Source organism: Cygnus atratus, chromosome 7 (genome assembly GCF_013377495.2).
Source record: "Cygnus atratus isolate AKBS03 ecotype Queensland, Australia chromosome 7, CAtr_DNAZoo_HiC_assembly, whole genome shotgun sequence".
NCBI classification, from domain to species: Eukaryota; Metazoa; Chordata; class Aves; order Anseriformes; family Anatidae; genus Cygnus; species Cygnus atratus.
This window is the reverse complement of record NC_066368.1, coordinates 31,321,179-31,346,352: the sequence shown is the minus strand read 5'-3', so window position 1 is coordinate 31,346,352 and position 25,174 is coordinate 31,321,179. Positions and strand designations below refer to the sequence as shown.

Genomic DNA, 25,174 nt, shown 5'->3' with positions numbered 1-25,174 from the left:
GGAGGTTAAAAAACATTGCAATAGCAATTCACAGGCAAAGGAGCAGAACATCCAATGTTACACATATTTGAATGCATATAGTCAAGCCTGATTATGCAACATCTAACACTAGCAGAATAAATACCACAGCAAAAAACTTAAGGCAGCTATAGCTTAGTGTGTGTGGAGCTAATTCCATTGTTCTCTATTAATTTCAACATTTGTCCACGATGCTGTGTGAGAAAGTCCCTAGCAATAGACCGTTTACAGTCTACAGATAGGTTATGCTTCTGCTTTTCATCTTCTTCCTTTTAATCTCGCATAGAAATCATTTATACAAAAAGAACTCTAGCCCTGCTATTTTTCATTAGAAAATGTAGCATAGCTGATACCAGGAAAGGGGAGTTTGTTTCCAAGACTAAACAAAAACAGTCAGTAATTTTACCACATGGATATTATCAGAAGTGAATGCTCAGAAACTTTTAGAGTTTTGTCTTCAGGCAAAACAATAACATCTTTGTTCTTTACGTTTCCTCAACCAGGCTATAGATCAAGATGCAGAAGAACCCAACAACATTGTGGATTATTCCATCATGCAGGCAGACCCAGCCAATGTGTTTGATATAGACCAAAGCACTGGGGAAATCAAGCTGAAATCTTATATCCGTTCCCTGGACATCATCCACAACATTACAAAAAACAAAGACTGTATATGGTCAGTGGTAGTGCAGGCCAAAGACCGAGGCTCCCCTTCCTTCAGCACCACAGCAGTTCTGAAGATTGATATCACAGAGGAGGTAAGCAAATATTTTAGAAAAATCCTAAACGGTGCTGGGGCAATTCTTGATCAAGAACAACTATCAGAGTACTTTGGGGCTGACCCAATGTTAAAGTCTATCATTAAGAGTATTACCAAAATGCATCTTAAACACACACAGGCACAGGGCATCAACCACCTCTCTAGGAAAACTGTTCCCATGTCTAACTGCACTCTTGGTAAACAAGTTTTTCTAAATGTCTAGTCTGAACCTCTGCTGACGTAGCTTTGAGCCATTCATGTGCATCCTCTCACTAGATACCAGGGAGAAAAGATGAGCACCTCCCTCTCTCTACTTCCCCTCTTCAGGAAGTTGTAGAGAGCAAAGAGGTCACCCCTCAACCTCCTCTTCTCCAAGTTTGACAAACCCAGTGTCCTCAGCTGCTCCTCATAGGACATGCCTTGCAGACCTTTAATGATGAGTTTCTTGCATTTGATTGTTGGAGATAGATACGAATTAAGGACTATAGGCTCCTGAGAGTAAAGGTAAATCCTAACTGCTAAATCTCCCCCCCCCCCCCCCAAATTTAATAGAAAGTAACTGGGGCCAGAGTGAAATATATTAGACCTTTTTTGCAAGTCAAAATTAGTGACATAGGAAAAGTGAGCAAACTTTATTGAAGTGCTTTAAGTAAATAGAAATTTGGATGTCAGTTTAATAATTGCAGTATTATTAGCAGACAAAAGACCACTCTAAAACAAAGCAAACATATGTTGACAGTGTCCTGTTAGTCCAACTTCTTCATCCAGCAAAGGACAGGCAGCAATTTATGCTGAGCAGTGCATGCTTGTGTGATTTTTATTTATCGTAACTGCCTTGCTATGCCTTTAAGTAAGTACCAACAGGAAGGAAATGGGCTTTAATGTAAATGAGAAACACGTTATTAGCGTGACAGTCTCTGGACCAGATGCATACTGGGCAAAGATGCAAATCTCTTCCTACAGACAGCAGCTGGCCTTCTCTCTTTTTTTCTCTTTCTCTTTTTTTTTTTTCTCTTTCTCCAATGGAAACCATAAGTTTTGGTGGGTTTTATGCAACAAGTAAGAATTTCTACCCACAGCCAACAGCAGGAAAGCCCACCCTCAGTGTCTGCCTTCCAGGCTCACCCTGCACCTTCTTACAAGGGGCATTTTGTCGGAGTGTGTGGCGCCAGGTGGCCTCAGGCACTGTCCCCAGCTGTTGGCACCAGAGTACAGGTGAGGTGGAAATGGAGGTTCCCCATATCCCCCAGCTCTCCCTCCCCTCTCCGGGGTGCAGAGATGAGCTGTTTACCAATCTGTTAGTGTGTGGGGCTAGGGCTGAGGGGTATCAAGGAGAGTGAGAGTACCCACACTTCCTCTGCTGGGGGAGTTATGTCCCTGAACCGGGGCTTCCTCCTTCTATATGGGCTGACGAAGGATATCTAGAAGAAAAAAAAAAGAGCACTTGGTGCATTGGGATGAAGAGTTTCTTGGATTTCCTTCTAGTGTGTGAAGTAACATAAGCACGTGATGAAAAGAAGTTGTCTCCTCCAACATCTCCTCTCTGCTCCTTTTTGTCCTGGGTGTGCACAAAGTGAGGGAGCTCCCCTTAATAAAGTGTAAAAGGGAAGCGGAGAGGGCTCTGAAGACCTGGATTCTTCTCAGACATAGCTATTCCTTCCTCCCATGCTCTTCTCCCTGCCAAGTCCTAGCACGTATGCTGAAATAGCAACAACATCCTCTCTCTGCACTTGAGTAGGTCTCTTCAGCAGGACCTGCAGCACTAATCTTATGTCATGTCCTCTGTAAGCTTCTGTACAATTCTCCACTACTTCTTTCATTGCTTGTAATGACTTGAGTTGTGTTTTTTTGTTTGTTTGTTTTTTTATCCAAGAGCATCACATCTCCTTGAAAAAGCACTCAAGTTCCAGCTTCCATGTGGGTGAGGTACCGTGGTGGTACAGGAAGCTCTTGCTCATTCCCAGTGTCCCAGACAAAACAGTCACTGCTAGTGCTTTGTGCAGGAAGCAGTCCCTTGGCAGAGGGACATTGTGTGTGCTCCCTTTCTCTCTCTCTCTATTTGACTGTTACGAATCTACATGTCGTCCTTCCGTGCTCCAGCTGCACAAAGTCTCTCTTAGCTGTTTGGTGGGTATTTACGTATTACTGATTTTGGATAAGGAAGATATTTTTGAATGCATCCTCCAGAGGTTTCCTGCAGTGTTAATCACACCAAGTAATTAAACAGGCATATTTTCTGATTAACATTTACCATTGCAATTAGCGCAAGGCTGTGCCCTTCGAGATAGATGCCTTGTGGCTAAGTTCAGCAGTATTGCACATCAAAAGGACCTTTTGCTGTTGGAACAATACAGCAATAAAAAATTCCAGAGGCCTTTTAATTTAACTGAGTCTGTTTTTATGGAAATTGGTATTGAATGGCATCTGTTAATCTCCTATCCTTTCTCAACAGAATAAGAAGCATATGCTGAAAAAGCCATGTTTTTTGCACCCTAATGTCACTAAAAAAATCTATTCCTGCTGCCCATGATTTTCACTGGTAGCTGATCCCCCAATCCTGATCCTGGAGGTTGGCCTGATGGGGGATCCCCCTGCCTCCTCGTGACTCCGCTGAGGTTCTGCAAGGATACGGGGGCGTTTATTTACAGCTCTTCACGGCCTGGAGCTTTAGTCCACATTTAGAGAGCATAATCTGTGACGTCTTTGGTTCTTAATAGCTTTGGTCACTGATTTAGACTTCTAAATATACCTGATGAGTACATTCCCCTGATTTAAAGGTTCAACAAACTCACAGAAGGTGTATTTCCTCCTCTCTTACACACTCCACAACCATCCCTGTAACAAGGCTAGGTCTAATCTGAGGCAAAACCCAAGAAATGCTAAAAATGTGGAAATGGACTCCTCAGAACTGGCTGGTTCGTTTTACAGATGCACTTGCTCAAGTCGACACAACCTGATTTGCCTATAATCTGTGATAGCTTGGGCTCTTAACAGCTTCACCCGCTTACTGAGACTTCTAAATATAGCTGACGAGCCTTAGCTGCTCTCGTGGTTAAACAGCTCAACCACACACTCCTGTTGGGTCCAACTTCAGGATAATGCACTGCCCACTCGTTCTGCGTGCTGCAACCCACGCACTATGAAAGGCTCTTGAGAAGCTGCCAGGAGGCGTGGATGTCTGAATGCTGTGGACTGTTGTGGCAGAAGAGTGAAAAGTGAAGGAAGTAAGTCACCCTTTCAGTAGCAAAAGGAAACACGAGCATCTTCTTTGATAAACTTGGGGTTTTGAGGAGGAAGCCACTGTGGAGGAAGGATGGTGAGAATAAGGCCCATGTCCTGCAGAGAGGTGTTTTCCCCAGCCTGCCTTTCAGGTTCACAGCCTGAAGCATTTACCTGTCCTTAAACTGCACAGTGCTGAGTTCATGAAACCAGCTTCAAAGGCATGTGTCAGTGTTGGAGACCGGCCCCTCAAAAGCTGGCAAGTCCCAGGGGTGCTGAGCTGGGCACCTCAGCACACTGAGGGACGCTGTCTGAGGAGCTTCCCTGCAGGGGACAGATGGCTGCAAGGTTTCTGCATGAGAAGCCCAGGACCACACGTGCGTGTTAAATGAGGAATAGCTCATGGCGTGTTTTATTCCAAACAGTTGCTTTAATCTCTTTAATTGCATTCTTGTCCCAGGATTGGACATCCCTTTTCTCAACGCTGATACACAGCCTAGCTACTTCCAAACTTCTGCCACAGTTCTGAACTGTCTGCCAACCCTTCTCTGGGCCGGTTCTCATTATAGCTGTGAAATCACAGCAGAAGAACCATCAGCACATTATCTTTCGTGAGCAGTGGTATTTTTAACTCCTGTAATGGCTATTGTGAAAGAGAGCATTTCTTCCATGTTTAGGCCCAGAAATATGACAGTGTTTCCCATTACAGCTTTCATTTCATTGTGCATCTGCCATTGTTTAATCTGTTCAAGAAAAATCAGCGCTTTCCAAAATGCAGCATGCCTCCTAGGGAAAAAATACCAGCTAAATAAATTACAAAGTGGCGCTATTTGATGACCCAGTTCTGACGCACTACTGGTAATGGTGCAGTGCCTCGAAGGTGCTTCGGTTGTGCAGGGAAGTGCTCAGAGACGAGGTGCTTAAACTTAGGTGTTCAAATGCTCTCACACTTTCACTGTAAGAGGGTGCTCAAACCTCTCTCAGACCTGGACTCTGCATTACCTGACTGGGTCACAGTGATAACACAGACAGGATGTCAAAGCTTTTTGGTGACAAATGCACTTACCGTAAGCCTGTCTGCAGGACAGCTAAGATGATGACGTTCCAGGCTTGTTTTGCAAATCACTCTTCCCATTTATCCTGCGAATGTCATGCCTACAACAAACTTTTACCACTGTATGCTTACAAAATGCCTCATGTTTGTATGCAAATGTCACTGAACAGTTGTCATCCAAGGCTTATTCTAGGCAAAGCTTTGTATAGTAGCAGCCCAGTAATTAAAACATAGGCTGAACCAGCTAACTATTAATGGGTTTAGCTTCGGTATTAATCATCTCTTCTTCATACCTGGAAGCTCTGAACAAGTATCAAACTTAGTGAGATGAGGGGCAGTTGAATGAAACTGTGTTCTGAAACTCACTGTATGATCTTCATCAGTTCTCATCCTGGAATCATTGTACACTGACAACATGGGACACATACTTCTGTCTAATCCCATTTATTCAAGATTTGCAAATAGCTAGTCAAATAATTATTACTGATCTATACCATCTTCTTAAGTATATGTCATCTTTCTCGTGTTGGTTCTATATTATGTAGCCATCTGTACCACGCTACAGAATAGATCTCGACAACACTCATAAGCGGACTCATTTCAGGTCATGTACTACCTAGCAGGGTTTGTCTGACACTTAATTCATCAGATTTTCACATGAAGTTAAGGTAAGCTAGGGTAGAATTTCTGCCATCTGATGGAATTTAAGTACACAATATCTATGTAATGCACAACAGAAGCTGATGTTGAATCCAAGGTCTGACAGTCATGGGCTGCTTTGCTTTTTCTAGCTCAGGTCTGTTGCTCATTGAATAATGGAAAAACTTTGCACAACAACAACAAAAAAAAAAAGAAAATTGGTCCCTACTTGTAAGGTAAGGTGGTCCATGACTTTCAATAGCACGTATTTGCCCATTTCTCTTTGCCAATAGGAAACATTCAGGTTATGGGAACAATGGTCTTGGATAATATGCTTGAGGTAGGTTGTGAAAATACAGAAGTGAAGTGAAGACACTCAGCTCCCTTTATTTTCCATGCTATCTGTTCCATAAACATCTCACCCTAGCTCCCTAGTTGTATTTATAACAGATACTCACCTCTTTCAAATACAACCATGCATGGGTTGACCGTTTCTCTTATTTTTGACATTTCCAGATCAAGTCCAGGGTAAAATCCTATATTTTAGGCCTCAAGAAGCGTCCATGGACGATATTTGGAATTTGCATGAGTGGCGTCCTTTCCACCATTTCTGTAACAATGGTGATCTCCACCATCATGTACTGGAAAAGTGTGAAAAGATCCAAGCTCCACCCACAGGGCAAAATCCGCAAAATTATACGGGGACCTCCGAGACGCACAGTGTGCTAAGCTGCAAAGTGAACTGGTCATTCATTTGTCCTTAATATGCCATATGTAGCTTACGTCACTGCTTATTTCTCTTATTTCTGAAAACAAAGCTCTTTAGCTCTAATCATGTCCCTTATCTCAAAGAGTTTTGTTATGTCTGTAAAAGAGTACTTGAAAACAGAATGCAGCACATACCTGCTAACTACTCGTTTGTACACTGTAATTTTATAAAGTGCAGTTTTCTCATAATCTTTTAAATGCCATTTTCAGTAATAGTCCTATAAACTGCATCACCGTATCACCTGCAGCTGTTTTTGAAAGATCATTTTCTACTCATAAACTTCTGTTTGGGTTCAACGCTATTATTCCTAGGAAATTATTTCTGAAATATAGTACAACAATACAGCTGCAGATCCCAGAGCCAATTATTTTCTTGCTCAGTTCTTGCAAGTTAAACAAACACTATGGTGATACGCAGGAATCTGCCCTAATATGGCAGTAATACTCCTGTAAGCTTTCGTGTTTGACGGCCATCCTTCTCACAACACTGCAGTGCTTGCCCAGTCGACTGCTCTAAATTGTGCAAAGCTGGACCGGCTCTTTGACTCTCACTTTTCTTTAGAGACAACTTCCAGTAGTGGTCCCTGCTTGTTACATATTTTGGACAAATGAAATTTCTAGGTCGCTGTCTGTCCCACAGAGTAAGTCATGTGTTTTCTTTGTACTCTTTTACAGACTCTTCACAAAGGGCCTATGGCCGCCTTTTTGATGCAAACTAAAGATAACCCCATGAAAGCCTTAGGAGTGCTAGCTGGTGTCATGGGCATAATGGTGCTGATAACTATCATGATCTCTACTGCCATGTTCTGGCGCAATAAGCGCTCCAACAAAATCATGCCGGTAAGAAGGATCATAAAAAAGAGGCAGACCCAGCCATCCCGCACAGTGAGGATGGAGTGGCTGAAGTTCAAGAGGCCCAGCAATGCCGCGGAGAAGTTTGTCGTTGAGGATGATGCCCAGAGCCTGCAGAACGAGAACAGCAACAACAATGTCCAGGTTGCCCCCGTGCCACCGGCCACCCCCGTGCCCCCGCCGCCCCCTGCCCTGGCTCCCAGCGGGGACGCCTCAGGGTGGCGGGTGCCAACCGTGTCCGGTTCCCTCACCCCCAAGTTCATCAACAAGCAGCTGAAGAAGCGAGGTCACAGCAGCGCCCACAACGCCCTGGTCTCAGAGCTCAAAATGAGGTTTGAGAAGAGGAACGCGGCTATCGGCGAGCCCCACATCTAGGTGCTCTCAGCAGCCCCAGAGACTGCGCCTTGTGGCTGTGCGTGGATATATTACGTGCCGTGGTCCTCCCTGTGTCTGTCAGCACCCTGTGAACTGAGAGCAGCTTCTTGCTCTGATAGCCCCCCCTCACCTTCTGAAAGTATTACAGGCTACGAAGTCGCCCCACCTGTACCAAATGCTGCGGTCCATGCCCACTTAGGACTGCAGTTCCTTTGTGTCGTGTCCCAGTGCTGGTTCCACCCTGCAGCTGTCTGACGGGTGCTCAGTACACCCTCGTGCCAGGCAGAGTCTCCCCAAGCGACCAGCGGCTCAGGTTGCCTCCTGCTCTTCAACAAGGTGCTCTGCAGCCGAGGCGCTGGCAGATGCCACTTCTCGTCTGGTCCGGCAGGGGGGTCTGAGGTGTCCGAAAACCCACCTCAACTCCCAGGCCCAGCTTTGAAGATGCTGGTCTGGCTGTGGCACCAGGGTCGGTGTGCAGGTCTCCTGGAGCAGCGGCACAGCACGCTGAGAGTGGGCTGCAGGTAGGTGGTGCCTGCTGCCCTTGGGGCACGATGTGCAAGGCAGCAGCTGGCGGAACGATGTGCTGATGGCCTCGGTACCCCTCATCCTGCAGGTAAGCGGGCAGGCTTGGAGAAGTTCTTCATTTTCCTGCAGCTTATGCTGGATTCTGCCAGAGCACATTGGCATGATGCTGCGCTTCACCTCCACCCTGGACTTGCCTGCTAATCAGGGGATGGGAGGACCATCCAGGGCAGGATGCAAGCACAGAAATTCAGTAGCAGCACTCACTCGATACTGCCTCCTTCCGACACCGCATCCCCTAATGAGAGGCAGGCCAGCAGGAGGACTTGATTAAAGCAGCGGGGAAGATAAGGTAAAGGCGAGAGAAAAAGGATAAGTGAAAAATAGAGACAAGTGCTGGAAAGTCACATATGTCGGTCAGGGATGCGTCTGGAAAGATTGGTTTTTTTACGCTGCTAGCATGAGGTGTCGGGGAATGTATTTCATCACCTCTCCTGGCTTGCTCCAGGGACTGGTGAGTGCAAAAGGAAGTTTCCATAAAATATTCTGGCTTGTCCTAGCAGCATTTTTGACTGAATTATGCAACAGCTAACTGGAAAGGGGATGGGGAGGATGACAAGTTTTTCCTGTTAGGTGACAGTAAAAAGGCACTGAAGGCAGAGCAGATTTTTTTACTGGCCCTCCCCACAGTTTGTCTCTCATGTTCATTTCTGAGGAGGTGTTTTTCAGCTGGGCCTGGCTGTTTCCTGTCACCTGCGGAGAAGGCAGTGTGCACCAGTCTGGCTGGGGAGCAGCGCCGTGTGCCCAAGCCCTGGCCCCGTAAGGCAGCTGCGCTGGCTGCCATGGGTTTGCTGTCGTGGCTGGACACCATAAGCATCAAGATGGGGAGCAAACCCTAAGTGACAGGACGCTGTGTTCATTCGAGGGCTGCTTTTTGTCATTTCAGCTGGACCAGCAGACCTGCTCCTCTGGGGCTCCTCTTCCTTCACCCCATTAGCTGGTCTTATTCCCTTCAGCTGCACCAGGGTTTCATCACCTTAGGAGATAGCCAGTTCAAAGCCAGAGGGTGACCATGGTTCTTGTCGCCCACGGGCTGAGCCAGGAGCTGCAGCTGAGAGGGGCCGCAGGGCCCGGTGCTGCCCTGAGTTTGCTGCATAAGCAGGCACCGGCCCTGGTGGTGCAGGGCTTCAGGCCGTGCCTCTGCGCTGGGTCTCCTCGCAGCACAAGCCATTGGGCCCAGCTCCCCAGGCACGCAGTGCATCGGGGCTCAGCTCCGGCTCCTCGCAGGTCAGGGACTGAGGGCTGCAGGGCAGCAAGGAGCAGCAGTCTGCCTGGTTTGGGGAGGAACACAAATAAAATGCACACTTCAATGTTTCTCTGAGGTGGCCCCTTGGTATGGGACCACACAAGGAGCTGCATGGGGAGCCATGCAGCTGTAAAACTTGTCTGTAAGGACAGCTTAGTCTGAGTGCCCTGAACCAGGCAGAGGCTTTGTTGGGAGCAGAGGCAGTGGCAGGGGAGTGATGGAGGCCTGGCAGGGAGCAGCGTGGCAGCACAGCAACCCTTGCTGGTGCTGATGGCTCCTTTCCCAACGTGTCTTTCATTTCCTCCACCCTTTTCCTGCCTTCCCTCAGGGCGCATTGCTTACCCCTGCTGCTGGCTCCCAGGCCCTTGCATTGTGCGCTGCGTCCACCTCATCCTCCGGCCCTGAGCCGGCTGAAGGGAGGGGACACGCAGCCCCTGTCACCGCTGCTCAGCCCTGGTCCCACTCCTGCGGACCCACAGGCTCCTTTCGCTGGCTGTGTCTCCTGCAGGTTTTGCAATGTTTCATGGGGCACCAAAGGCTTGTGATCTATTCCCCATACTACTGTTTTCCTGATGTCGTGTTGAAGCCAGTATTCAGTGGTCATTCTCAGATGAGGAAAGCCTGTAAAGACCGTTCGAATAAGTGAGATTTAGCAGGAATTACAGGCTTAGTGTTAGAGATTATATTTAAGACGGAATAAAGTTGTTTTATTACTATGTTGTGAGACATTTCCAGTTGCTTTGTACTTCAACTTCAGAGATTTTTTTTTAATAAATTAAAAAAAAAAATTTACAAATGGTTCTTCTCGTGGTGTATTTCTGCTGGCAGAGATGCCTCTTTGGTTGCTTGCTGTGTGACCACTGCCAGGACGGCAGAAATGCTCAGCACCCGGCTGTGGCACAGCCCCAGGGGCAGACATGCTACTTGCCCAGCAGCAGGTTTTGGTTTGATGCCAGCACCCACCAGGCGTGCAATAAAGTACTCGCATCCTGCGCGGGATCATCAGAGGTTTTGTCTTTCCCTGGCCGTGTCCTTGCTGTGATTCAGCCTCCTTGCTTCTCCCTCCCCATCGTGTGCAGCCCCAGTCTGCCCCCAGACCATCCCCACAGCAGCTGTGGTTCCTTGCCACCTCTGACCGCCTCAGGAAGCCGGAGTGCCCTCCTTCCTGCAGGGCGGTGTGAAAGGGTTCCTCTTCTAAACCAGGGGCTGAGAAATCAGGCTGCAGTGGTGGGAAATAATCAGCCTGCCTCATTTTTGACATTCCATCTCTCACCTTTGTGTAGATAGGGAGCTCCACTCATTTACAGTGAGCTTGTGTTAGGAAGGTTGTTAGGAAGGTTTTATTTGAATTCTTGTCTTCATTTGCGTAGCAAATGCAAGATCATGAAGTCAGGTTTTATTTTAAAGTTCTATATTTGTGCATGAAGAGGAAAGGAAGTCTCACCTTATGGGGGGGTTTTGACTGCATCAAGCAGAAGTCCCCTCAGCAGCGTCGCCAGCACTGGAGTGGCACTTTCAGTGCCTCAGAGCCTCGGCTTTAATTAACAGAGTAAGCTCAGCCCCCCGAGCTGTAGGCTCCCAGCATGGCAAAGCCCAGCAGGGCCATCTGCCACTGCGCCGAGCGCTGGATGAGACATGGAGGCACCAGCTCATCCTGCTGTGTGCTCTCCATCCCTGCAGGGATTTCTCCAGGCTGTGGCTGTCACCCCGCTGGGCTGGCTGCTTCTGAAGGGCTGCGGGGCCCTCACTTGGGGAGCACAGGTAAGGAGGGCCTGGAGCCACCCTTCCCTGCAGTGGTGCCCATTGCTCCTCAGCACTCAGGTTTTTTGCAAATCGTAATGGTAAAAGAACAAAAATGCAGCAGAGGACATTGCACGTTGTGAAAATCAGTTGTGTTTATTACATTTACACTATCAAGCCTCTTTAAGTATAACATCAAAAGTCAGCATCGACAAAACATGTTTTTTAAAAGCCACGCAGTAAGTTGCAGCAGTTGGAGGTGCTGGGGAAGGAAACGTGGGGACCTGAGGCTGTGCAGCATGGAAAACACACAACAAAGCGTAGCTTTTGTCGCCAAAACACAACTAGAAAGGCAAACTGCCACACAGTAAAGGTCACGGTAGTCTTTATCTCTGGCTATAGCCAAGGTTTCTACTCTGGTTTGGTATTTTTGACAAGGTCTCTAACACATATGACAAGGGCTGTGGGTCTGTCAGCCACGTGCTTTGTTTGTGCTGAAAAGAACAAGGCCAAAAAGACAGGAAAAAAAAAAAGTACGCTGATCCCCCCAAAAGGTAGCTGCTCTACAAGCCTGGGACAGTTGCTCTCCTATGTATGTTGGTTTGTTGTTTTTTCCTGCCTCTGGCAAGGTGGCGAGCCTTGATGTTGAAGCAGCAGGCTGTGCAGGCAGCGCGTCTGTGTCTGGTGTTAGTGCCTGGCTGGCTGCCCGGCCTGGCAGGAAGCACAGCGGTGGCTCATCAGCTCCCAAACCCGGGCCCCTGCCCCCAGGGATGTGCCCACTCAGTGCAGCAGACGCTTGTCCCAATGGCGGGGGTCAGGCCCAGCATCATGGAATCATAGAATCACTGAGGTTGGGAAAGACCTCCAAGATCATCTGGTCCAACCATCCCCCTACCACCAGTATCACCCACTAACCATGTCCCTAAGCACCACGTCCAACCTTTCCTTGAACACCCCCAGGGATGGTGATGCCACCACCTCCCTGGGCAACCTGTCCCAATGCCTGACTGCTCTTTCTGAGAAGAAATGTCTCCTAATTTCCAACCTGAACCTCCCCGGTGCAACTTGAGGCCATTCCCTCTAGTCCTGTCACTAGTAATCTGTGAGAGGAGGCCGACCCCCAGCTCCCCACACCTTTCAGGTAGTTGCAGAGAGCAATAAGGTCTCCCCTGAGCCTTCTCTTCTCCAGACCAAACAACCCCAGTTCCCTCAGCCACTCCTCACAGGACTTGTGTTCCAGGCCCTTCACCAGCTTCGTAGCCCTGCTCTGGACATGCTCCAGACCCTTGATGTCTTCTTGTAGTGAGGGGCCCAAAACTGAACGCAGTACTCGAGGTGCAGCCTCACCAGAGCGGAGTAGAGGGGAATTATCACCTCCCTGCTCCTGCTGGCTGCACTATTCCTGATACAAGCCAGGATGATGTCCCTGACACCTCTGCATTGCCCCCACGGCCACAGCACCACATTGGCTTTCCTGGGAGAAATGAGAGACATAGTGGGGAGGGTGGAGACGGGAAATATCAATTCCTCAGCAGCTCTTGTTCTTAACACTAAAGAGAAATACATTAACACAGCACGTGCATAACAAAAGGCAGTAGATGTGTTCATTGTGTTACACAGAAGTATGGTGTGGAATAATTGCCTGAGGTAACTCAGAAATTAAACTAGTCACATTTTAAAGGACAGGTACAGCATTGATGAAGCTTCCAGGGTATACATGGCAAGGTTTTGGTAGCAGGGGGGCTGCAGGTGCAGCTTCTGTGAGAAGACTCCAGAAGCTGCCCCGTGTTAGATAAGGGACAGTTTCAGCCAGCTCCAGAGGGACCTGCTGCTGCTCAGAGCAAAACCAGTAAGTGATGTCATTTGTGCCTCAGTGAGAGCAGATTTAAGAAAGGGGAGGGAAAAAAACAAAACAAAACAAAACAAAAAAAAAAAAACACAAAAACAAGAAATGCCTGCTGTGCAACAGCAGCTGGGAGAGTGAGGAGTGAGAAGCAGCCCTGCAGACCCCAAGGTCAGTGCAGCAGGAGGTGCCCCAGGCACGCAGCAGCAGTTCCCCTGCAGCCTGTGGAGGAGCCCCCCGGTGGAGCAGGTGGCTGTGGCCTGGAGGAGGCTGCAGCCCATGGAGAGCTCCCGCAGGAGCAGGCCCCGGGCCGGAGCTGCAGCCTGTGGAGAGGAGCCCACGCAGGAGCAGGGGGTCTGGGGGGGAGCTGCCGCCCATGGGGGACCCGTGCTGGAGCAGTTTGCTCCTGGGGGGATGGACCCCCTGCGGTACGGAGCCATGTGGGAGCAGTTCTTGAAGAGTGGCTGCCTGTGGGCAGCCCTCGCAGGCTCAGTTCGGGAAGGACGGCATCCCGTGGGAGGGACCCCACGTGGAGCAGGGGCAGAGAGGGACCGTGAAGGAGCAGCGGAGATGAAGCGTCAGGGACTGACCGCAGCCCTATTCCCCCATTCCCCTGTGCCACTTGGGGGGAGGAGGTGGAAGAGGGTGGATGGAGAGAAGGTGTTTTTGGTTTCTTTCCTTTGTTTCTCACTTCTCTAGCTTGCCAGTAATAGGCAATAAATCTTACTGTCTGCCTACTCTGAATCTGTTTTGCCCATTACGATAATCGTTGAGTGATTCCCTGTCCTTATCCCCTTGAGCCCTCTTCATTGCATTTTTCTCACCCTTTCCCTTTGTGGGGGATATTGCCCATTATAATACCAAAACACACCTCCATCCCAAAAGCTACCTGCCTCCAAGGTGTAACCATGCCTCACACGTTTGCACTTTAAAATTTTTATAGTCAATAATTTTAAAGCAAAGAGAGAACATTTTGCACCAATTGTAACCAAGATATGCATGACTAGAGTCACTCAAGCTCCACCTAAAAGATAGAAAATGATATAAATTAGCTTAAGGGAGAGAGGATGTTAGGGAAGATACCATCACGAAGGATACTTTCTGACTTCTGGGATCGGTTGACAGGCTGAGCTGCTCTTCCCCTCCCACCACTGGGATGCCTTTGCGTAAGAGCTGACCACTTGGTTACACCAAGTGCCTCCCTGGGAAACTCAGCCATCTCTATAGAGTTGCTTTATCCCTTTTAACGCATTTATGGCCAGGCTAAGTTACTTGTACTTTTGGTATTTCTATGTGCTTTGCAGACACTGAATTTATCACTGGCAACCCAAAGAACCTGTGTACCTGTTGCTTAATAAATTGCACTATTCATTAAATCTAGCTGTGGTAGTTCTCACTGAGCGCAACCAAATTCGTTAAGTGTGGCCGTGGTAGTGCATGGAACACAACTAGACTGAGGGTGTATCCGTAATAGTGATATTCCAGCACCCTGAACGCAACCAGACTTATGACGACTAATTGGGCATCACTCCCAATTACTTTAACCTTTAACACAACACGTGGCTATGTGGTAAACTAAACTGGTCATCTAAGCTACATATTTTGGACACAGGTAAAAGTCCCTTCCCTCCCTATTACAAAAAACATTCCTATCAAAAAAACAAATCCACAAAAAACAAACCCAGGAACCCTCCACTGCTGTGCCATTACACATCCACATGGCAGCCAACAGAAGTCCAGCACCGCAAACGCACCTCCCCATCAACCGCATTCCTGGCTGGGAAAGCTAAAGAAATAATTTTTTAAAATAAGATGCACATGTGCAGGCAGCAGGCAGCTCTGACCTTTTGATGCATATTTCTATTTGGTTGTTGGGTTTGTTACTTTTCTTAATGCTTGTTTCCTTTCATCTCAGATTGAAGCCATCAAGTAGTGGCTCTAAAACATTTCTTAAGCAACTACTACAAAGTATTTTGGTCATGTTGTTCTTCAGGTAGATCAAGGGCACCTCAACTTGTGTGTGCCGCTCCATGGCAGTGCTGGGGATGCTGGGGTGCAGCCACACACCCCAAGGCCTCCAGGCCTGGGGCTCTGGGAGCCCACTGGGGATGCTGGCCGTGCAGCCCACCATGCCCCAGGTCTATGACACATGGGGAATTCCACTGCTCCTTCTCAAAAAAGCCAGCAGAATGGAGACTGTGGATGGAGGCCATGTGCCCGCAGTCGCAGGCAGGCGGAGGCCGAGCTAGTAGAGGTCAGCGCTGTTCCTGTGGGGCGGCCGGGCCTTGCCAGGCCACTCGGGCTCCTCACGGGCCAGGGGCCGCCGGGTACTGCGGCCACCCTCAGGGTGGCAGAGCCCGTCCTGGCTGCCGGTGGGCAGGCTGTCCAGCGTGCTCTCCTTGCTGCCGGCTGCCGGTGGCTGGCCCCCGCGGCGGCGGCGGGGCCAGGTGGCGGGGCAGCGGGTCAGGCAGCCAGGACGGGCCTCGGCGGTGCAGGCGTACATGCCGGCGGGCACGGCCAGCACCATGGCGCAGACGATGACGACGATGTGGATGAGCTTCTCGCGCTGCTCCAGCTGGCTGACGTCGCTGCCTGTGACAAAGACGACGCACTGGCCCTTGCGAGGTGCCTGGTTGCGGACAGCCACACAGATCTCGTACTTGGTGGCGGGCAGCAGGTCGGTCACCGAGTAGGTGTTGACACCAGGGCCGATGTAGATGGCGTCCTTCTGGGCGGTGTCATAGCGGCCCACCAGCAGCGTGTACCAGGTCTCCCCTGGCTCTGCCACCGCCGCCGCCGCGAACCACTCCAGGGTGATGCCGTAGACCGTCTGCTTGGCGATGCGCACCTCCACATGGGCGCCTGGCTCTGCGGAGGCAGCAGGGGCCCAGCCCGGGACGGGGGCGGAGGCTGGCGGGGTGCCTACATGGAGGGCAATGGCCACCGAGGTGTTGCCCAAGAAGTTGGCAGCAGTGCAGGTGTAGTTGCCGGCGTCTGCTGGCCGTGCCGCTGGGATCAGCAGCTCGGAGCGGACGGTCTCCTCACTGATGGGCTGGGTGGACACTGAGGGGCAGAGGGGAGCCGAATCAGCGGACAGGGTGGTCGCATTGCAGCCCCAAGACTGTCCCAGAGGGGGTGAAGTTGAGGGGGGCCAAGCAGCACCTGCCCATCCTGGGGAAAAGGGAGTTGGGGTGTGGGCATGCACCAAACCCCACAGAACTCATGGGTGAAGTGTTACCCAGGCCAAGAGGCAATAAAGTAAGTAGGTTTGTGGACTATACTAAACTAGGAGGAGCCATTGGTTCCCTTGAGAAGAGAGGCCTTACAGAGTGCTCGATAGCTTGGAGTGCTGGACAATGACCAACTGTATGAAATTTAACAAAAGCAGTTGCCAGATTCTGCACCTGGATCGGTGTCAGCCTGGATGTACATATGGGCTGGGGGGACAAGTGACTGGCTCAAGGCTGCATCTGGGGAAGGTCAGATGTTAGGGAAAAGTTCTCCACTGAGGGGATGGTCAAGCCCCAAGTGGTCAAGCCCAGGGAAGTGGTCATGGCCCCAAGCCTGCCAGCATTCAAGAAGCATTTGGACAATGCCCTTAGATATGTGGTTCAACTCTTAGGTTGCCCTGTGTGGAGTCAGGCGGTAGACTCGATGATCTTCATGAATCCCTTCCAACTCACGACATTCTGTGACTCTAACCTGGACTGACATTCTCTACCACATAGCCCCTAAATGCCTGGGGACACCCGAATACCTTCATGGAGGCAGGGCAGGAAGAAAGCCACCTACGTGCCATCTGCTGTTGGCATGTTCAGGCTGTAATAAAGCAGGAAGAGCCCCTGAGGTGCCCCAGAGGTACCTCTATATTTTGGACACATGCTCCCGCATCTATTAGGCTGGATACTGAAATTTTTCATTCTCAAGAAGCTCTGGCAAATAAAATTAAAAATAAAATAAAATAAAATAAAATAAAATAATAAAATAAAATAAAATAAAAAAATAAAAATATATATAAAAAAGGCACATGGGTGTCAGGAAGGGTTGGGCTGGAAGCAAAATGTAATTTTAATAACCTTATGAATAAGCCAATAACCTTATGAATCTGCCCAAGCAGGGCCACAGGAAGGAAAGAAAACCTGGGCATACCATAGTCACAGAAAGATGCACAAGTGTTGCTAAAATGCTGAAATGCAGTCCAAGATGAAGGGGTAATGCTATCTTATTTAGATAGTAGGCTTATTAGGAACACACATAATCTGTGTGGTGTCTGTATGTCTTCTTAGCTTTGAATTTACGAAAATAAAAACTTGCCCTGTTGACTGTTCATACCAAAAATAACTGTGAGGGAGGGCTTCCAGCTGGACGAGAAGGAAGGGAAAAGTCCTCCTATTATGAGGTCCTCAGTAATGCAGACAAATTAGCGTGTTTTATGGAGAAAAATGTCATCTATTTTGCTAATAGAATGTGAGTGGGCATGGACAGGCAATGTGGCATCAGGGTTTTGTGTTTTGCATGGATATTTCTTGAGAAAACACATGGGAATAGTCTAGAAGTGCATGTGCGCGTGCGTGCGCATGTTGTGTGTGTCAGTGCGTGTGTGTGTTTGTCTCGTTCGTGTGTGTGTGTCTGTCTGTCTGTGTCTGTGCTCCTACACACATGCCTGTAACAATATATAGTATATATATTTAGCATATATATATGTGTGTGCGCCTGTCTACAGCACACACACACATATAAGCAGTGTGCATATATACGTAGTATATACTATATATTCTCTATATATGCATGTCTAGATAACTACATATCTAATATATGTGTATGGCTGTGTCACTATTGATAGTTCTTACATCACGTATCATGATGAAAGAGCTACTAATAAAAATCCACATATCACAAAATAATTGCATGAAAATGAGAACTTGCTCCCTTCATCTTTGACAGATTTCCTGCATGAAGCAGCTCTTCTCGTGCTGGTCAGACATGCTTAGACACAGTAGGATGATTAAGATTATTTGGACTATTGCAACCACATTGACTGTGATACTCCAAAGGGGCTGAGAACTGATGTGGTGACTAGATGGCCTGAAGACCTATGTGAGTAGAACAGCAAAATGCAAATTAAGGAAAAAAAAGAAAAACAAAACAAAACAAAAAAAAAGCATTGCTTACCATTAAATGCTCTTAAAAGTTTGAGTGCATAGGTCCACCAGACGGCTGGGGAAGGGCTGGCTTGCACAAAGCAGGTCAGGGTGACGTTCAGCCCCACAGGGACTGTCAGGTTGGTGTCAAGGGCTGAGGTTAGTGGCTTCATGCAGCTGTTGAGCTCCACTTCATGGAAAAATTTCCCTGCCCTGAATTTCGGGCTTGAGCAAGTTAAATAGGAATTCATCAGAATAATAGGTGGGCCAACTGACTTGATAAACTGGACAAATCCCCGCAGGCGACAGTCACAAATCCATGGGTTGTCATGAAGGGCCAGGACAGCATTGGAAATAGCTTCTATCTGCCCCTCCGCCCTCTGGCTTCTCTGGTAGATAGGCCAGCTATAGAAGACATCCCTGGATATGACAGTAAGCTGATTTGAGGATAGATCTAAATAGGTCAGGTTGGGCAGATAGCGGAGCGCGTGTTCTGGAAGGACATCTAGCCGGTTGTGCTTCAGATCCAGGATTTTCAAAGCTGGGGTGTCTTGAAATGCTGTCCATGGCACTGAACTTAATTTGTTCCCTTGCAAGCGCAGCTCCTTCAGAGCCGGCAGGTATTCCAGGCTCTTGATGTGCATCACTGTGATGTTGTTAAAATTGAGCCAGAGATACTCCAAGGCACTAACGTTCGCAAATGACCTGCGAGGCAATTCTGTTAGGTGAGAATTTTCTATTCTAATTTTTCGTATGTCTTGAGGGATGTTTTCAGGGATCTTCCTCAGCAGTGCAGACATGCAGAGTAAACTCCTAAGGAGGAAAACAAAATTCTCCAGGTCACATACCATGTGTATGGCTAACAAACCCGGTTTCTGTACAGGTCTACAAGAACCCAAAGAATTATAAGGTATTGTCTACATGGCATACGTAAGCAATACATCCATCCTTCAGTTTGGTTTTACACCCATTTTTCCCACAAAGAATACAATTAAAAGTGGTAAAAATTGCTACATATGCAACTACATATCTCAGGATAATAAAAGAGATCTCATTATATGTTCAAGCTAGTAATATGCAAGTATTAGCAGAGGAATATCATGCAGCCATCTGTTTGGTTTTGGTCCTCACCACAGCAGCAAATATATATTGAGAATCTCCAAGCTGCTTTATTGATGCTACAGCTAGGGTAACTAGCTTTCTTACCTTCCGAAACTGTCTTGAGAACAAGAACATCCTGTGACACAAGATGAAAAAGAAGTGTTTATCTTGTGGAAGGCCAGAAGAAGAAGAAAAATGTGGTGAATAATAGGGTCCATATTCTCCTTTAAGAAAGCACTGTGCAGGGTTTGCACCAAACATGCCAACAGCCTCCAAGAAGCAAATCCTATTAGCTGTAATCTTCCTTGACGCAGAAATAAATCCTGCTGGGGACCTGACCCTAAAGAAGACATGTAGTATGGTTCATAGTCTGTGTCGAAGTGCTAAAAATCACCTGTGGGACCACTCCTGGCATTTACTGTTCAGCACTGGGGGTTTTGACAGATGCATTTAGTTGGATGTTAATATGAATGACTCTCAACAGGTTCCTGAAGCCAAAACCACTTCTGATCCCAAGTCCACACAAGCGGACTCCTTTTTTTTACGAAGTCTCACTCAATCTCCTATATTTTAATGGCATTCATCAAGACAGAAAACCACATTAAGGGCCAGACTTCACAGTTGTAATTTGGCAGTGCTTAGTGCTTTATTGTACAATCTGTCAGGCCCCAAAACCTGCCCACAGTTCTTTGCAGGGTTTACTATTAGACATGGTGGGTAAGAAACCTACACAAAATTAGTCATTCTGTCATGGAAACTTTGCACTAGTTTTCCACTGAAACAAATTTTATTTTCTCCCTCTCTCTCTTTTTTTTCTTTTCTTCCTTTTTTCCCTGGTATCTCCATTGTTACATGTTAGTAACGAAAACAGCAACCTAGCTATAGCCAGTCTGTGGGCTTCTCTTAGGAATGACTATTTATGACATTCATCTTTATTGTATAAGTATAAAAACAGTGCTATTTCAATATTCTTAGTTCTCAGGGTTCCCTTATAAGACATATGCCAATTGCCCTTCAGTAACCTTGAAACACTCAGTCTAAATAATTTCTTGAGAAGGAATTTAGCATAACCAGCTAGATATTTTTTTTTTTAATCCGAAAATAGCAGTTTTCCGGTAGAATTTCCAAGCATCACTGTGTTCTCCTGGGGCCATCTAGTGTGCATGGGCTGCATCACAATCCACAAAAGGCAGAGGCCAGTTGCGGTAAAGGGCTTAACCTCAGTGCCAATACGTGTGAAGCTGGGTCACAAGTCAAGATTAGACTGAACCTACTTAACCTCTAACCTATGGGACCAGAATAGAAAAATATTTATAGCACAACAGCTTAGATCCATACATGGCTTTCAGCGAACATGTACTAGTGTAGCTGCTGTAAGCCTAAAGAACATATAGGATTGATTCTGCAGCTTTCAAATGAACAGGCTCTTTGAATTCAAGGGTAATCAACAAAACCGGTGGAGAAACCGCTGAGGACTGTTGCAGCACTTTGTGATGGCTTCCAGTTTACAAGTGGTGGGCCATGATTAGTGGGCCTGTTGGGCTGCCATTGCTACCTATGCCTAGCATCTAACCACAAGAGTTTGGGCTTATTATTTTTAGTGTGGTGGCTTCTGGGGACATCCCTGAGAGCCTTGGTGAAGCAGCGGCTCTTGCAGTATGGCACCAGCACAGCTCCCATGTGCATGCTGAGGCAGCCACTACTCATCCCCTTTCAGTGTAGCTTAAGCAGCAAAGGGGGGTGGGGCTGGCTGGCTAAACTGGGAGCGCTCCAGGAGTTGCACCAGCAGCAGCGATGAGAGGATCCTATGATTCTATGGCTCTGTGATGTTGTTCCCAGTCAGCCCTCAGCCATGGCAGCAGAAGGCCTCAAGGATCCTTGTGTGGGCATGGGCCTCTGGGCAGGCAAACACCACCCACACCTGTGCTTTCAGGCCTCTTCTGTAGTCTGCCATGGAAATATTCCCTAACAGAACAATATTATTTTATAATAACTATTTTGTAATTTTACACGTTATTATAACTGCTGATAATATTTTAGTAATGACAGCAGTAAACAAAATACATAGAAAAGAGTTGGGTGTCAGGAGCAAACCTGGGGTTTGCCTTTGCATGTGCTGCAGGAGCCATGAGAGAAAAACTTTCAGATGAAGTGCAAGAAAACCAATGTCTGCATTCAGCACTAGAGGTGATGGAACACCTTCCCATGATGGGAGAAATGGATGAAGTCTACCCAGGTCGTTGGCTCGTCCAGTCACATTGTCTGGGTGTTCATGAGGCAATGGAGATGCTCATCAGTGGGGCTTGTGAGGAAAATGTTTTAGAAAATGCCCATTTCATAAGCTACACAAACGCCACCTCTAAGGCAGCTGGGCTGGGGATGGTTTGGTTGTCCTTGATGAGCCGTCACCATGTGGTTCAGCTGGAGGGAATCACCACTTGTAAGGCCCAACCTTGCAAAAGCCTTCACTCACAGGGAAGGCCCCTGCTTTGCCACCGTCACACTCCTCTGCAGCCTGCAGGGAGGGGCCTGAAGTACATGACAGCTAAGCCATGTCTTCAAAAAAAATCTTTTATGAAAGAGCAGAGTATTGGTATTTATATACAGGGTAAAAACTATTAGAGGTTTTTTTCCCTGTGTACATCTTTGGCCATAGCACAGGTGCATTGTACTGCCCGATGTCCTGGAATGCAGCAAGTAAAATTTAATCCAGGCTTCTCTGTTAGCAAGAAACACATTAATTTAAATGAGTTTATTAACAGTAATTAGCAGGTAACAATTGCAGTTGTTTTCTTGGCCCCATTTTTCCCACAAGAGCTCTATTCCCAGTCCCATCTATCTTCTACAGTGCTGAAAAATGGCCTTTCAAAGAGTGGTGTCTGTCAGTGCCATGGGCCAATGCTCTGGCTGTTTTCAAGCTGATATTTATTTGCTACTTGAGAGGCTGTTTCTCTAAATATTCCCAAACTCCAAGTGTACTTAGAAGATTCAGCATTAAACTGAGAAACTAGTGGTGAATTATATATTGAAATCAGATGTATTGGTGGGTAGAGTACATACTTTCTAGTGTAGAGGGGGGAAGGAAGGGAATATATATATACATAGGGATATATATGTGTATATACACACTCCAAACTATGTTAGCCGCAGCCTTTATGTTTTATGTTCCCTACTGTAATGGGATTATGTTGCCTCTTCAATTCAGCCGAGTTTATGTCTGCCTGTAAATTTAACAGTCACTTTTGTGACAGCAGATGTCCACTCAGTTCAGCTGCTTTTTAATATCATGTGGCATCGTGATCGAAGCCAAAATGCAGAACAAGCTGTCTAAAACCCAAGCTGTCAAAATAAATTTCCATAGAGAGATTGTCTGCTAATCTATGGGAAGTGGAGTTTAAGAGACCACACTTATTGCCAAAGTAAATGCTGAAGGGAAGCCCATTGCACGCTCCCAGCAATGGCAAGGGATTCAAACGCTGTCTTGAAATGGTGGGCACACAGGTCTGTAAGGAATCTAGTCCAGGCTGATGCTTTAGAATTACAGACCTTCTGCCAGGGTTATCACAGCTGGAAATCCCTGCTAGGGAGGACATATGAGGTGAAGGCTGCAGTTGGGTATTTCAGATATGGTGCGTGTAACACCAAATGGTACAGGACTGAAAAAACAGCTTTCAAAAAGAGGTGAGTGATGTGAAAAGGAAGAGGTAAATAAGACTTTTCCTCCATGATCCTTCAACAGCAACAGCAGCTGTACAAACCTGCAGCTCTTTCCCCAATCTTTTCAGCAACCCAACGCCCCCAGCAGGGTCCCTCTAGAGCCCCCAGCACATCCCTGACCCTCTCAGGTCCTGCAGACAGCTGGCAATGCAGGCCACCCACTCCGTCACCCTCTGAGGGGAAGGCAGGGCTCGAGCTCTGTCTCAGGGCAGGATCCGAACCAGGGAGCCGAGGGCCAACGCTGTCCCGCAGGGTGCGACCACAGCATGCAGCCACCCCTTACCGCTGCCAGCCCCGGCCCCTGGGGATACATGGGCACTGCTCCATGCTCACCGCCGCCTGGTCCCTCTCTCTAGGGTGTACACATTTATTTCTCAGTTCGAACCTTTGTTGGCAGTTTCTAAATTCCTTCTTTTTTAATTTAGACTAATAGGAAAGTAAATTGGGGGAAATTGTTTTGCTCTTTTTTGGGTAACAGTTTGCATCTTCTACTCAGAGACTTAAAAACTGGTGAAGCTCCTGCTAAGCCACATTAATGTAGCCCTGAATAAAGATTGACATCCTGAAACTATTCGCAGAATACTTCTGACATAGAGGGAGTTTGATGTCACGCTCGTCAGGACCTTTTTAACCTTTAGATTTTGTTTTATCAATGGAATGCTTTCAAAGTCATTTTTCAATGTCAATTCTTTTTTGAAAATATCTTTTAAAATGTTTTTCTGTCCTTCTTGACATTTTGGGGTTATTCATTATTTTCCACAAGTTTGTAAGTATGCACATGCATGCTTCTATGAAAGTATGTCCTATATTTTTTAATCATTTAAAGACCTTTTAGTCTATTTTTTCTGGGCACACAAAACTAAACATGCAAGTGACCACATTTAACACAGTTATAGGCCTTCCAACATGCTTAAATCATGTTATGGAAATAAGGTATTTGTCAACCTGGACATTATTCTGCATTTGTGGAATTTTTACACATGTTCCATTCAAAATATTTGCAGAGGCATTACAATTCAGAGCATACCTTATCCTTTTGTCTGGACCTACTCACCAGATAACCTGGACACTTCTGAAGATGTTTTGGAAACTATTTTTAAAAGCCATAAAATAGTTTTTTTTACACTTCTTCATGCACTTCAACTACTTGCTGTACTCCTTTAAAATCACTTTTGGCACATCATTTCATTTATATTCTGATCACTTCTTTCATTTTGATAGTTGCTTTTCTCAAGATCCTTTTAATAAAAAGAAATAATAATTATTTTTCCAGAACAGTTTAGAGCTATTTGGATCCATTCTTAAAACACTATTACCTTCTTTTTGACACCTTTTTTTTTTTTTTTTAATTTTTCACCAGTCTGATTTACAAATTAAGCATCAAAAGAGAGATAGGAGCTTGTGTCACACAAAGTGTCCACTGAGTAGTGTCTTGTACTGCTCTCTAAAGCGCTCATCCCAGGCCCCGGTAGTGGCAGCAAACAGCCAGCACAACCTCCTGTTTAGTGCAGGTAGACAGCAACTTTATTCCTAAGTGTTAACGAAGTGGTCCGAAACTACCCAAGAAGATATTTTAAAATGGTTTAATAGTAAAAGTAGTGAATATTGAACTCCAAGACATTTCTGAATACGTTGTTTGTCTTAGTGCCAAAACATTTGAAAAATACCCCAAAAGGCAACAAACAGTTCAAAAGCTGACACAAAGAGATTATTAACAGAGGAAACATTTTCCAAGGAGAAAGAAAACATAATGAAGTGTCAAAAAAAAAAATATATATATATATATACACACATATATCAGTTCTTACAGCACTTCTGTCCAAGGACTGACTTTAACCGAGTAAGAAACTGTTCCCAGGGATGAGTGTTCTCCTTGCTTGAATTCTGAGCCAGCTCCATGCACGTCATGACCAGAGCGTGAAGCTTGCCTGCACTAACCCTGCTGACAGGAGGTGCCTAACACCCTGTGGGTTAAAACAACAACAAAATGCAGCGAGGTTTTTATCTGCAATGTTACATGCCTCATACCACTGCAAATCTGACCCAAAGCTTCAAAATTTGCATTCCACTCGTTCAGAAAATCAATTTACCTATAATGGTTTGAAATTTCACGTGCAGT

General features: G+C 46.8%; 2 protein-coding genes across 2 annotated transcripts in view; one reads left to right on the top strand and one right to left on the bottom strand.

Annotated features, from left to right (window-relative positions):
- The window catches only part of CDHR1 (cadherin related family member 1), a 43,402-nt gene extending 35,717 nt beyond the window's left edge, over positions 1-7,685 (top strand). Inside the window, exons 16-17 of the mRNA XM_035541241.1 lie at positions 522-776; positions 7,134-7,685. Coding sequence (XP_035397134.1) covers positions 522-776; positions 7,134-7,685 — 807 coding nt within the window. The remainder of the gene's footprint in view (positions 1-521; positions 777-7,133) is intronic.
- A 7,656-nt stretch (positions 7,686-15,341) lies between these two features.
- Positions 15,342-19,556, bottom strand: LRIT2 (leucine rich repeat, Ig-like and transmembrane domains 2). Its single transcript, XM_035544107.1, has 3 exons — positions 19,444-19,556; positions 18,269-19,050; positions 15,342-16,159 (listed from the first exon to the last, which is right to left on the bottom strand). Exons 1-3 carry the CDS (start codon positions 19,554-19,556, stop codon positions 15,342-15,344), a joined length of 1,713 nt encoding a protein of 570 aa, XP_035400000.1.
- Positions 19,557-25,174: the final 5,618 nt, after the last annotated feature.